Source organism: Musca autumnalis, unplaced genomic scaffold (genome assembly GCF_047663935.1).
Source record: "Musca autumnalis isolate F117 unplaced genomic scaffold, ASM4766393v1 scaffold_4, whole genome shotgun sequence".
NCBI lineage: Eukaryota > Metazoa > Arthropoda > Insecta > Diptera > Muscidae > Musca > Musca autumnalis.
The window spans coordinates 195,845,369-195,859,928 of record NW_027411977.1 but is presented as its reverse complement, the minus strand read 5'-3'; the positions used below and the strand labels follow the sequence as shown (position 1 = coordinate 195,859,928).

At 39.6% G+C, this 14,560-nt stretch overlaps 1 protein-coding gene across 1 annotated transcript in view; it reads right to left on the bottom strand.

Annotated features, from left to right (window-relative positions):
* Positions 1 to 14,560, bottom strand: part of Rgl (Ral guanine nucleotide dissociation stimulator-like) — a 130,794-nt gene that overhangs the window by 70,317 nt on the left and 45,917 nt on the right. Inside the window, exon 2 of the mRNA XM_073984072.1 lies at positions 8,865 to 9,258. Coding sequence (XP_073840173.1) covers positions 8,865 to 8,891 — 27 coding nt within the window. The 5' untranslated portion in view covers positions 8,892 to 9,258. The remainder of the gene's footprint in view (positions 1 to 8,864; positions 9,259 to 14,560) is intronic.

Below are 14,560 nucleotides of genomic sequence, written 5' to 3'. Positions count from 1 at the left end.
AGACAAGAAATAAACGTGCCCAAAAATAGCTATTTTATCGTGTTGTATAGTTTTTTGTTTGCTTTATAGGTGAAGGGCAATTGAAAGAGTATATTATTTGAATGGTAGAATATTTAACATTCTTGACACGTCGATTTACAAATTTTCACTCACATCCGAAACGTGATTATAAATAATTGTTATGAAATTGTTTTGGCCACACTTCTATCGAAAAAAAACATTAAAAACGTGAATAAGAATTCGATTTTTAGTTTCGTCGGACATGAACAATTCTCTCCCAAATAGTTAATGATGGGTTTAGAACGTGCGACATGTCATAGGGCAAGTTGTGGTGTGGAATAAGAAAAAATTGCTGAATGGGAGACATTTGATAAAACAATATGTCAAAGATTTTTGAATTAAGATGTCTAGTCGTGTGGCCAAGGCCAAACGTTTTCTCGACAAATTTTTCAATTAATCTGGGAGGTAAGGTAAATGATTAAATATACGTGTCACATAAGGTTAGTTTTAATATGATGAAGGCGGAAAAGAACTAAATCTTTATAGAACTTTAAGCGTAGAAGATGTTATATAGGTCCGAATTACATAGATTTTTTAACATTAGAAATTGCATTGTTGTTTCGATCTGTCTTCGACACGGATTTGACTTCACATACATATGTACGTACGGTTTCATTAAATATATACATACATATTTAGTAAAGTTCCTGATGAAGATTGGTCTAAGAAAGTTGGTAAGTACTTTCCAAAGTACTTTCCAAATGGTTATAATACATCATAAAATAAAATAATTCGAATGGAATAATGTAAACGTGTAGGACGCCGTAAGGTCCCAACATTAATCCGTATGAACTCATCCACAAATTATAATTGTTCGCAATTTGAACCTTGGGGTGCGAAATTTCTCCAACCACAGTTTCGTAGGTGCAAGTCTTAGGCTGAGAAATAAAAAGAACCGAAGAAGGTATCCAAAACCTCCGGAACAGCTACACTTGATTCCTCATCTGCCTCAAATTCAATATCTTACATCCTTCGGTTTCCAGAATGTACGTCTGCGGAGGCGAGCAAGAATAACGCGAAGCTCAGTTCTTCGCAGAAACCACGTTTGTATAAAGCGAAGCATATTGACAATATTGCGAGACATATTTTTCAGATGATCTCCGGCCAGCGTGGCCGCTGGGAATTTTGAAAAAGTATCACAAAATATAAAAAAGTGGCACATTTGGTATCAATATAAAAAAAGTGGCACAGAAGTATCAGTGCCCAAAAAAAGTATCAAAATTGATACTTTAGTGGCACAACGGTCACGCTGTCTCCGGCTAGCAATAATTGACAAGGCTGATACCAATTGGCACATCAGGGATTGTCATTGTTTGTTGGTGGAAGATCGACTTAGGGTCCATCTCATACGGAACGTGGTTGAACAGAGCAACGTACGGCTTGGACGAGCAACTCTATGCAAGGGGGTTAAGGTAATTAGCTGTGAGAATAAGGAATCAATAGATTTTCTTATTCAGGCATTTAGGGTCATTGACTCGCTTTGGGAAGGCATCAAATTCTTAACTCCTTTCAGAAGAACGACGGACTTATCATTTAGTTTGCAACCGACAAGTCTGAAGAAGACGGCAGTACAGGAGCTTCATTTCCTCCATCCTAGTGGAATGAGTTGATAATATGTTGAAAAGCAGGATCATCAACTCGCAGAGAGTCTTGAGAGGAAAAATGTAGGCAGATGTACCTAGCAGGAGGAGTTCTCTACTCCCCTACTAAATTCTTTTGCACTACGACGAACTGAAAACTAAAGAAATGGTTTATGTTGATGATGTACATTTTTACCAACATTGTCTGACTTTATGCAAGGTGGTCTGGTACAACTGCTACACTATACCCATAATAGTGGTCTTGGGGTGAATCCGGAGAAGACAGAACTCGAACTTTACACCAGGAAGCATAAACTTCCCGATTTCCAGCCACCAGTTTTGGATAGAGTTGCATTACAACTTTCTACTAAAGCTAAATGTCTCGATAAAATCCAGGATCATCGTTTGACATGGAAAAGGAATATCGAGGAGTGGACGGACAAAGGTCACATTGCACTCTACTGCTGCAAGTACTCCATTGAGAAATGTTGGGGACTCAGACCACAAGTCATACACTGGTTGTATCTATCTTCTTAGCACCTGGCTTCATCAGAAGCCTGCACTCTTTTCGCACAAGCCTGTTGAGAAGTCATTTTCTTCGGACCACTAGTCTGTTTTGAGTTTGATGGACCATCAGTCGTATCAGCCACCTGACGTACCGCTGCGACATCCTTTCTTCTTCAACCAGGTCCGTTGTTCCCCAGGGAGCTGGACTTGCTCGTTACCACATAGTTTATAGTTACCTGTTTACCAGATTTCTACGAATTCGCAACTCCAGAACCCTTCCAGCTCCTGCTCGATATGTAGCTAACGTGTTCAACGTCAGTGTTTCCTCTTGAAGCGAAACATCAACCTTATCTCCTGGAATTCTGCCAGCGAAACACCTACTGGGGATTTGTCCATAAGCTTTCAACGATATTGCACTGCTCTCTCATCGTCGTGTTTGGCCGTTCTTTCCGGGCATTGTTACTCCTGATGGTTGGGGTGTGGGAGAATAGGCCTGTTCGATATCTTCGCAAGTAAAAAGTATTTGCAATTTCTTGCAAGTACTTGAAACTACTTCTCATTTACTGAACGAGTTTGTTATCGAACAGCATTTTGTAAAAGTTTGTACAAATTTGTACAAACTTTTGGGTTATCGAACAGGCCTAATGATACGCCTATTTATCCACAGCCTTATCCGCCAAAGTGTTAAGGTATGTTGAGAAGAATATGGAAATTGTAAAACTACGTTTGCGGTCTTTCTCGACATAGAGGAGGCTTTCAATAATGTAAAGCTGGTATCCATCCATAAAGTTCAATAGGTCGGTCGGAAGCGACCGACGTTCCATCTCCTAAGAGAGTTACTGCCTGTTCGCCTGGGTTGATGCTCCATAGAGCAACTGAGGAGGAAGCCTTTCTGTTCAATTCAGATGGATGACCGTAGTGTTCATCTCATCATCCGACAGAAGAATGCCTTCTCAGTTTCTCACTTTCGCGACTCGGACTTCATCTGAGTGAGTTTCCCAGTTAGGAAATTCGAAGGTCTTAAATTTAATTGATAGTCAGCTTAAATCTGACAATAGTAATCACAGAAGCAATATACACAGATGGATTCAAAATGGAGGAAGGCACTGACGCCGCTGTCGATTGGAAAAATCCATTAATCGAACACTAATATACCTAGCAAAATGTTTGCCTCCAAAGATGCAGTTAAATTATATGTACCCAGCAAAATGTTTGCCTCCAAAGATGCAGTTAAATTATATGTACAAGTAATCTGGAAGTGCATCCAATTATGCATTTTCACTCATGATTTTTACAATAGCGTGACTACTGAAAGATGCACTCCAAAGCACTGCATTTTAACTAACCCTTTGGCACTGCATTTTAACTGCAAATGGATGTGATTCTTTGGATTGCATCCAAAAGCGGTTAAAATGTGAGGAATGGAGTGCCTTTTTCATGACTCCGTTTGAACTGCATCAAAACATGCCGTGATAGAAGTAGTCTACATTGCACTGCTTCCAATTTATTTTGCTGGGTACAAGTAATCTGGAAGTGCATCCAATTATGCATTTTCACTCATGATTTTTACAAGAGCGTGACGACTGAAAGATGCACTCCAAAGCACTGCATTTTAACCAACCCTTTGGCACTGCATTTTAACTGACCCTTGGCACTGCATTTTAACTGCAAATGGATGTGATTCTTTGGATTGCATCCATATGCGGTTAAAATGTGAGGACTGGAGTGCCTTTTTCATGACTCCGTTTGAACTGCATCAAAACATGCCGTGATAGAAGTAGTCTACATTGCACTGCTTCCAATTTATTTTGCTGGGTAAGCTTCACGATAGCTATATCGCCTTTCAAGAGAGATATTTGCTACAGGAAATCAGCAGATTGGGTCAGAGGATTTGGAACTAGTATCACAGGACCCGTGAGACAGCCCTTAAGGCTTTCAAGTCATGGGCCATAAACTCGAAAGATATCGGTTTTGAAGAAAGATTTTGTATGATATACGAAAGTGGAATCGATTTACTAATCGGGAATCTGTTAGGACCGACGTGCCACTATATCGACAAAGTTCTTGAGATCGACCTTAAGGAGGCGCACTGCAGACGGCTTATGGAATGAACCTTAATGCAGGATATCCAAAGCCATCTGGTCATTGATCTCTCAAAGCTGAATTTTCACAATTGATAGTTTAGAGATGTGGGACTTATTGCGGGTCACGGTAGGGTTAGATTGTTAGATCTCTAATTTGAAGATGGGATGACAGTGGCATCTACTAGTGTAGATTATGTGGAGATGCAGAAGAGACAAACACGGACGAACATATACTTTGCAAGTGTCCCTTGCTGAGCTATTGGGTAAATAAGAGATAGGTACTCTCACCTTCTTATCAGACATGGATCCCATTACCCTGTTTAAATTTGCCGAAAACATTATCATGGCTTGACCAAAACACATATCTTCTCCTTTTCAGTTCTCTTCTAGGCACCGACAAAGTTCTGAATATTGCACTAAACAAGGCAGGGGAAACTGTAAACCTTTTCCTCACTATACTATTTAACCACTGTCTCAACATTTGCTATTTCATGGTAAGCTGAAAAGAATCACTAGCGGTACCGATCCCGACGAGTTAATGTTGGTCTGTGTGGAAGTAATAGGCTCATTTCTATAAACAAACATTGCTCCATAACATTCCATACGGGACAAGGGAGACTTCTCTCATATTAATGAGTGCACCCCGATTCATATTTAGCTCAATGATATGGGACCTACTGTCTATCGCCGAGTCCGAACGGCGTGTCCTAAGACACCACTTATAGAGAGCTTTTTCAAGGCTGAAATACTCAGGAAATGTCGCCAACATTACTGAGGGGTATTTTGCCATCGTTGAAAAATGTTTGGTGTTGCCTGGCCGGGGAATCGAACCACCGACCTTCTGCGTGCAAGGCGGGCGTGCATACAATTGCACCACGGTGGCACCCAGGCTCATTTCTATATTATCGAATATTTTCTGCTGCGACGCATTAACCGGGTCTTCGAGACACGGAGAATTATGAGAGATAGCCAATTTTGATTTAAAAGTAAACACTCAACAACCCATTCCCTGGCAGCACTAAAGAATGCAAGAAAATCCATAATCAGCTATTTCCCGATATGCTGAAAAGGCAACTAATGGCACCGATCCGATGAACTAATTAACGCTCGTCTGCGTAGAAGTTATAGACAATTTGGCTGATTTCCGTATCGTCAGTTGCTTTACAAATGACTGCAAACCTGCGAAGTATTATGTTTCTTAACGCCGTTGTATTTAACAACTGCGAAGCTACGTGTTTCAGAACGTCAAAAATACGCATTTTTAACGCAGGTACAAAGCAAACATGTATCATTTTTATTTCTGATGCATTTAGTTGCATTTTCGAGGAACAATGTATGAGTGTGCAACTGAAATATTTTGACGAAGTTTAGACAACACAAAGCAACTGACGATACGGAAGTCAGCCATTTTCCTATTATCGCCCTTTGGGAAATTGTTCGAATGTTTCGAGACAAGAGTTCTAAGAGACTGGATTTCGAGCTAAACACTCAACAGCCCATGTCATGGCAACCATCTCTACATACGTAACGGAAGTTTTTATGATAAAAAATGGACAATTGCGGCGAGCCTGGATTTCTCCAAAGCTTTCCATACAGAAGTTTTATTTTTTTTCATACTGCATTCATTGTTGTTGTTGTAACAGTGTTTATTATTGTATTTGCGTGTTCGTTCTTCTGCTCAATCTGGCTCTGGGTCTATCTCCAGTTCCAGGAAAGCGACTGCTTCGATAGGATGTAACCACAGATCCACTGGAGTTAGATGAGTAGGTTTGGCAGGGCAATTGAAAAGGTGCAGTGTGTTGTGCGGGCCAATGCCGCATACTGGGCAGATGTTTTGCACGGTACTGTCGATACTTGCCCTATAGGAATTTAAGCGACTACAATATCCTGAGCGTAGTTGAGCCAAAACTACTATAGTTTGTCGTGGCAGCTGCGATAGATGAGTGATGTACTTCGAGGACTTTATTCACACTGTATTTGCTTATGGCCTTAGCAACTGCGTCCGTGTGAATGCTATTCAGATCTGCCTCATATGCCTATTGATCTAGGGGTTCTCCCCTATATTGTTGGATCTCCCTCTCTAGAGCATGAATATCCTTCCTGATATGCCTGGGTGTGTCAGGCCTAGCCAGCAGATGGTGATATGGATGGCTCTCACGGTTGCACCCAAGCAAGTACTGCAACGAAAGCATCCCTTTGTGTTGCTGTACTGGAAAAATCTTTGCCTCTTCATGTAGATGGTCCACTGACGATTTGAGGAGGCCTCATGTGGGCATTCTGACAAGTTTGAATCTCTTTCCAATGCGTATCAACTAAATTCGGCGAACAAACTGGCTCCGCATAGCTTACCACAGACATACCTATCGCGTTATACGTATGTGGTCAACAAGGTTTCTTTATCTGCACCCCAAGTGCTGCCGGCTGGGGACTTGAGGACCTTGTTTCTGCATTTCAGTTTGTCGCAGATAGCTGCAGCATGTCGAATGTGACCCCTAGAATTTTGGGGCAGCTTGTGGTCGGAATTCTGCTACCATCGACCACGACTTTGAACTCTCTTCTATACAGCGCCGTCCATGTGGTGAATAGAGTGGCTGTAGATTTTGTGGCGGAAATCTGCATATTCCTCGAATGGAAAAAGGTGATAAGATCGGTTAAATAGTTGTTCAGTCTCTCACAGATGTCATCAGGGTAGGTACCTGACGCCAGGGTTGTACAATCATCCGCATCCGTTACTATCTCAATGCCGTCTGGAGGGGGGCGGAATACAGGAAAGGTAGAGGTTAAACAGTTCCGGAGATATTAACCCACATTGTGGAACTCCCTGTTTCACTCCACGGGGTTTGGACTTCGTTTTCCTGAATTACACCTACGACTGGCGTCCACACATATAATTGATTACTCAACGTTTCAGACTTGGCCGGAGGGTTGTTTGCTCAATGTCCCAAACAGCGTGGAGTGCCTGACAGTTCGAAGGCTTTTGATAAGTCAAGCGCCACCATCACCAATCTATCACACGACCTTTCCTTGTTGAGTCATCGACAAATTTATGTGGAGATGGCGCTATTGTCGTGCTGTGCTCCTTACGGAATCCATGCTGATAGCTATTTCTGACGCTGGGGAGGACCAAGGTCTCAAGAGTCTTTGCTACAGGCGACAAAAGCGAAATCGGCCTGTACGAGTCACTCTTGCTGGCTTCAGTAGCGGGACCACCCTGCCCTTTTTCAAGACTTCTGGAACAATGATGGGGGCTAGCTACAGGTTGAGAACTTTAGTGAGATACTCCACTCCCGGCTCATCTAGCTGTTTCAGCACTACCATGGAGATTCCATCAGGGCCCAACGCTTTGGATGATTTAGCGTTCCTGATGGCATTCGCAACATCATCCATTGTAAAGTGTGTCGGTTCATCTTCGGCAGGAAGAGATTTGATGCGACGTAGTACTCTTCTCTTCGCCCTGTCACTCCAGGGGTGCTCGACAAACTGTCGATTGTAATAATTTGCGCATCTCTTCGGGTCAGTCAACGTAACGTTGCCAAACGTGACTGAGGTCCTATCTTCCCTCCTTCCGGGGTTCGAGAATGACTTAACCGTTGCACCAATGTTGCAACTCTTCACATGATTTAACCATTTGTTCCGCTTATGTTCACCGACCAGCCTGTTAACTTCCAGTGTCAGCTCCCTGACTCTGGGGTTACTGGGGTTGGCTCGATGAAGTTCATCACGCTCATTTGCTAATCCCGTCGCCTCTGCTGGGAAGTTTGGTCTTACTTCGGGCATTCGACTAGCAGGTATATGGCGAGCGGCTGCAGCAGTGATGTCTCGGAACGTCCTTTCCAGAACATCAGAAGGATTGGGCAGTTCTCTGAAGCGGTGATTGGTGAACTCTCTGAAACCTGGCCAATCAAAAACCTGACCAATCGAAAAATAATCCTTCATGCCAGGGGATCACTACTGGGACGTCCTGTATAACTTTTTCATCAGCGATATACCAGGGACAACTGGTGGCGATTCAAGGACGTTTTGGGAGAACTGTGAAAAAATGCCTTTATCTTACCCTCAAATCAGCAATTAGATTTCATATCTTCGGATTATCATATTCGAATATATCCAAGACGAATAAGGAATGGACCAAAGGTATCCGAGTTAAGCGGCCCAGACAACCAGACCATATTGAATCTGTGTCAAGTCATGACATACTCTCCTTTGACACGTAGGGTACCCGACCAATGCAAATTGAAGTTGAATGATTTTCTAGCATCTTCTTTAGTAGAGAAATTCGCACAAAATATCTAATATTTATAAAAAAAAACGACAAGAATGATTTGATGAGTTTTTGCCACAAAATACGCTTTTGTTTGGACCACACAAAAAACATAATGAAAATGGCTATAATGGCCATTAACCGAAAACAAACACTAGATCAAAAAAGCAGACATCGAAGAAAAGATATAAAGAAGTAGAAGAAGTGAACAAAAATAAAAGGTACAAAAAATTACGACCGTCATCATTGTGTATCAAAGAAATTTACACATTCGTGTACAACAACAAAAAAAACTTAAGCCAATTTCTGTTGGAGCTAATCAAAATTAAATCAAACTTCAAAGCAAACAAAAAAGTATTTCCTTGTACTTACCAAACTATCGGCAGCATTTTGCGTCATTATTTCGTTGATTTCGTCTTGGAGAAGAAGAAACGGTGACTTTTGGGATTTTGTTGTAACGAATTTAACAAACAAAACAACATTTTTGAGCTGCTTTAGGAAAGATTTTTAACAAAATTTTAAGAAAAAATACTATTTTTCTTATAAAGAGTGAGACAAAGAGTGTGACACAGAGAGAAAGAAGCCCACAAAAATGTTGTGTATTTTGCTTGAGAAATGTTTTGACGTTGCCAATAATGATGTAGTCACGCCGCTTGCTAATGATGACGTTGTCTCGCGGTGCTAATGATGATGATGACGATGTTTCGGAACACGATAATGATGTTAGTAATCCGCCGACAACTTTTATTCTTCTTGGTTTTTTGTACTGAAAAGAAATTGGAGAAAACAAGAAAAGTCTGTTAGACACTATTAATAACAAAATAATTACCCAAAAATGGTTAACTATGTGGGAACAAACGTTGGATGGATTTATGTTTGTATGCCCGTATCTAAGTGTAGTTGTTGTGTTGCTCTTGTTTTTGTAGTTCCAACACGAAAATCAAAAATTAGTTAAAATCAGAACAAATTAGTAAAAGTTTTCAAAACAATGATGACTTCATTTTTTATTTATTGCTTTCAACGTGATTCACATCGATGCAGCAATGAAGAGCTAATATCGTAAAACTATACCAGAATTATTTTTAGCAATATGTTATTGGTTTTTTATTATTATTATTAAAAAAAGAGATTAGAAAGCTCAAGAATACAGGAAAGAATTGAATTGATCTAAATAATGCAAGTTAAATTTGTGCAATATCGTATGAAAATTTTAAACTTTATTTCTCAATTCTAGTTACTAGATTTCCCTAAATAAAATACCGCCCTTGAAAAAGTTGAAAAAACAAAGCCAAAGAAACGTCGGGTAAAAATGGAATAAAACTTGTTTTTATTTTCATAAAATTATCAACTGACTGTCGATTGTTTGAGTGGAGTATTCCCCCATTGGCTCAACTTCATTTATTACCCTCTATTACAGAGAGTAATGTTTTTCAAAACGAACTGACAGTGTTGCAAAATTTTTCTGATCGCTACCAATATCATGATTTCATCCCGGCGAAGGGAATTATCAATTGGCTTCTCAGTTTTTGAAATGATGCCTTTTTAGCGAAAAACCGAACTCTTTAAGTGTCTAGTATTCTCATATGAATGAGAATCACACTCACTTTTCGGCTTTTCCAAAGAAACACCAAAATCAAAATATTTTGCAACATGTCAGCACGTATCAACTAAGAATTCTTCGAATTCTGTGAGTTGAAAAGAACACCAACACAGTTGCCTGTGAGGTTGTTTATTGGAATTTTGTTTTTTTTTTTTTTTTTTTTTTTTTTTGTTTTTACCAAAGCTCCAATTCGCCCGTGCCTAGGCTGTTTTTTGTTTGTTTTGTTTATTGTTTGATTTTGATTTTGGCGTTTCTTTGGAAAAGCCGAAAAGTGAGTGTGATTCTCATTCATATGAGAATACTAGACACTTAAAGAGTTCGGTTTTTCGCTAAAAAGGCATCATTTCAAAAACTGAGAAGCCAATTGATAATTCCCTTCGCCGGGATGAAATCATGATATTGGTAGCGATCAGAAAAATTTTGCAACACTGTCAGTTCGTTTTGAAAAACATTACTCTCTGTAATAGAGGGTAATAAATGAAGTTGAGCCAATGGGGGAATACTCCACTCAAACAATCGACAATGAGATTGAACTTCAACAATAAACAAAACAAACAAAAAACAGCCTAGGCACGGGCGAATTGGAGCTTTGTTAAAAACAAAAAAAAAAAAAAAAAAAACAAAATTCCAATAAACAACCTCACAGGCAACTGTGTTGGTGTTCTTTTCAACTCACAGAATTCGAAGAATTCTTAGTTGATACGTGCTGACATGTTGCAAAATATTTTGATTTTGGTGTTTCTTTGGAAAAGCCGAAAAGTGAGTGTGATTCTCATTCATATGAGAATACTAGACACTTAAAGAGTTCGGTTTTTCGCTAAAAAGGCATCATTTCAAAAACTGAGAAGCCAATTGATAATTCCCTTCGCCGGGATGAAATCATGATATTGGTAGCGATCAGAAAAATTTTGCAACACTGTCAGTTCGTTTTGAAAAACATTACTCTCTGTAATAGAGGGTAATAAATGAAGTTGAGCCAATGGGGGAATACTCCACTCAAACAATCGACAATGAGATTGAACTTCAACAATAAACAAAACAAACAAAAAACAGCCTAGGCACGGGCGAATTGGAGCTTTGTTAAAAACAAAAAAAAAAAAAAAAAAAAAAAAAACAAAATTCCAATAAACAACCTCACAGGCAACTGTGTTGGTGTTCTTTTCAACTCACAGAATTCTTAGTTGATACGTGCTGACATGTTGCAAAATATTTTGATTTTGGTGTTTCTTTGGAAAAGCCGAAAAGTGAGTGTGATTCTCATTCATATGAGAATACTAGACACTTAAAGAGTTCGGTTTTTCGCTAAAAAGGCATCATTTCAAAAACTGAGAAGCCAATTGATAATTCCCTTCGCCGGGATGAAATCATGATATTGGTAGCGATCAGAAAAATTTTGCAACACTGTCAGTTCGTTTTGAAAAACATTACTCTCTGTAATAGAGGGTAATAAATGAAGTTGAGCCAATGGGGGAATACTCCACTCAAACAATCGACAATGAGATTGAACTTCAACAATAAACAAAACAAACAAAAAACAGCCTAGGCACGGGCGAATTGGAGCTTTGTTAAAAAAAAAAAAAAAAAAAAAAAAAAAAAAAAAACAAAATTCCAATAAACAACCTCACAGGCAACTGTGTTGGTGTTCTTTTCAACTCACAGAATTCGAAGAATTCTTAGTTGATACGTGCTGACATGTTGCAAAATATTTTGATTTTGGTGTTTCTTTGGAAAAGCCGAAAAGTGAGTGTGATTCTCATTCATATGAGAATACTAGACACTTAAAGAGTTCGGTTTTTCGCTAAAAAGGCATCATTTCAAAAACTGAGAAGCCAATTGATAATTCCCTTCGCCGGGATGAAATCATGATATTGGTAGCGATCAGAAAAATTTTGCAACACTGTCAGTTCGTTTTGAAAAACATTACTCTCTGTAATAGAGGGTAATAAATGAAGATGAGCCAATAGGGGAATACTCCACTCAAACAATCGACAATGAGATTGTACTTCAACAATAAACAAAACAAACAAAAAACAGCCTAGGCACGGGCGAATTGGAGCTTTGTTAAAAACAAAAAAAAAAAAAAAAAACAAAATTCCAATAAACAACCTCACAGGCAACTGTGTTGGTGTTCTTTTCAACTCACAGAATTCGAAGAATTCTTAGTTGATACGTGCTGACATGTTGCAAAATATTTTGATTTTGGTGTTTCTTTGGAAAAGCCGAAAAGTGAGTGTGATTCTCATTCATATGAGAATACTAGACACTTAAAGAGTTCGGTTTTTCGCTAAAAAGGCATCATTTCAAAAACTGAGAAGCCAATTGATAATTCCCTTCGCCGGGATGAAATCATGATATTGGTAGCGATCAGAAAAATTTTGCAACACTGTCAGTTCGTTTTGAAAAACATTACTCTCTGTAATAGAGGGTAATAAATGAAGTTGAGCCAATGGGGGAATACTCCACTCAAACAATCGACAATGAGATTGAACTTCAACAATAAAAAAAAAAAAACAAACAAATTATCAACTGACTATAAAAAAACCAACAACAAACATCGAAAAAATTTAACACCCATAAAAATCTTTAAAAAAAACTTGTTGCCTACACTTCGGGAAGCCCATCAAAGGAATCAAGAACAACTATGGAGTAATTATCTCGGATAAAACACAGAAGACAGAAATCCTGGCAGATCACATGCAAAATATTCACTAGTCTCAAGCAACAACCTCCGCTAATTACCTGAATGTTAGGAAAGTCTTCGTCCAAATATTGCAAGATCAAAATTTTGTTCAATCATTCAATCATCAAATTGAAACTTCCCAAACCACCAGCAAATATATCGAAGTTTTCGTACGCTGATGACTGCTCCATTTCTGCATCAGGCGTTAATATTCACGACGTAAGTGCTTAGATTTCCGTTAGATAGCCGGATACCGTCGATAATTTCTTCCAGGAGCGCAATATTTTATCTCCTACAAAGTCATCCGTGTCACTCGTTACTTCTGTCAGAAATGAAGACCTTAAAGCACTACTTGGCACCTCTCCTGGGGCTGTAATAAGGAAAATTTGACAGTGAAGTACAAAACCATCGGTCCTTCCTTTCTTAATTATGTATCTCCAGTCAGGATTTCCTTCCTCAGCGAAACACTATGGAGAAATTCGCAAACAACCCAGAATAAAGCGATCCGAGTTGCAACGGGTTGTGTCAAAATGTCCACTGTGCATTAGAGTTGGGCAATCTGATTCAATTGAACGATCCGGATCACTGTCCTCGTTCAAAGACGAATGAGTAACATCATAAAAACCAAAGAACTAAACTAAAGGTTTTAAGACATTTCGGCGAGCCTGGACTTCGCCAAAACTTTCGATACCACCGTGCAACAAAATGGAGGTGAAAGTCTGGGGAAGAGATAACTCCTTTTGGAGATGAAAGCCCTTGGTGAGTATATTAAGAACAACGAAGGACAGATCCGCCGTGAGTCGAACTTCCGCATTATGGCGTGATGAAGTTTTTGCTAGAGACCCTGTAAGCCATCAGGAATTAGCGTTATATCTTTGTTTCTGAGCAAACAGGGGTAAATGTAAAAAATGACTATGAAAACGCGACAAAGTCGATTAGTTGTCAATGGGAGCCGTACCTAAAATTTTCTGAGCGACATTTTTGCAGAACATTTCGAAGCTGAAAAACGTCATCTTGTGGTACTTTTATAGCGGCTCTTAAAATAAAGGACATTGAAGCAAGCGAGTTAGAAGGTCGAAGTGCTCTACGAAAATAATCCTCATTGGATTTGATTGAAGACGTGTCATCTCAAAAATAAGCTAAAAGAACAGTGAACAAAGATATAACGCTAATTCCTGATGGCTTACAGGGTCTCACGCCATAACGCGGAAGTTCGACTCACGGCGGATCTGTCCTTCGGGGTTCTTAATATACTCACCGAGGGCTTTCATCTCCAAAAGGAATTATCTCTTCCCCAAAATTTGTGTTCACAGTGTACCGTATGACAGAATGGTATTTTATACAATATGCAATTGTTTGGCTTCGATCGTAAAACTAACGCATGGTGGCAAGCGGATTAGCTTCATGAGGAGCCCAGTATGCTGTCAGTTATACAACATATTGTGTGTTCCTCTATTTCCTGAGCTGGTGCTCGTCTGCGTGGAAGTTATAGGCTACTTCCCCTATTATCGCCTTTTGGAAAATTGTTCGAATATTTCTTGCTACGACGTAACGGAAGGTTTTAAGATATTGCAGCGAGCATGGACTTCGCCAAAACCTTTCGATACGGTATGACAGAATGGCATGGTAACAATGTTTAGGATCGAAAAGATTCAGTCTACGGTCGACAGGACTTTAGATCAGGGATGGGATGTACTTGTGGAACCCAGCATAGATTTGGATACCCAACCTAGAGTTGGATAATGTGGCGGAACAAAGCAGACAATTGTTAGCCCTCCTGCAACAAAC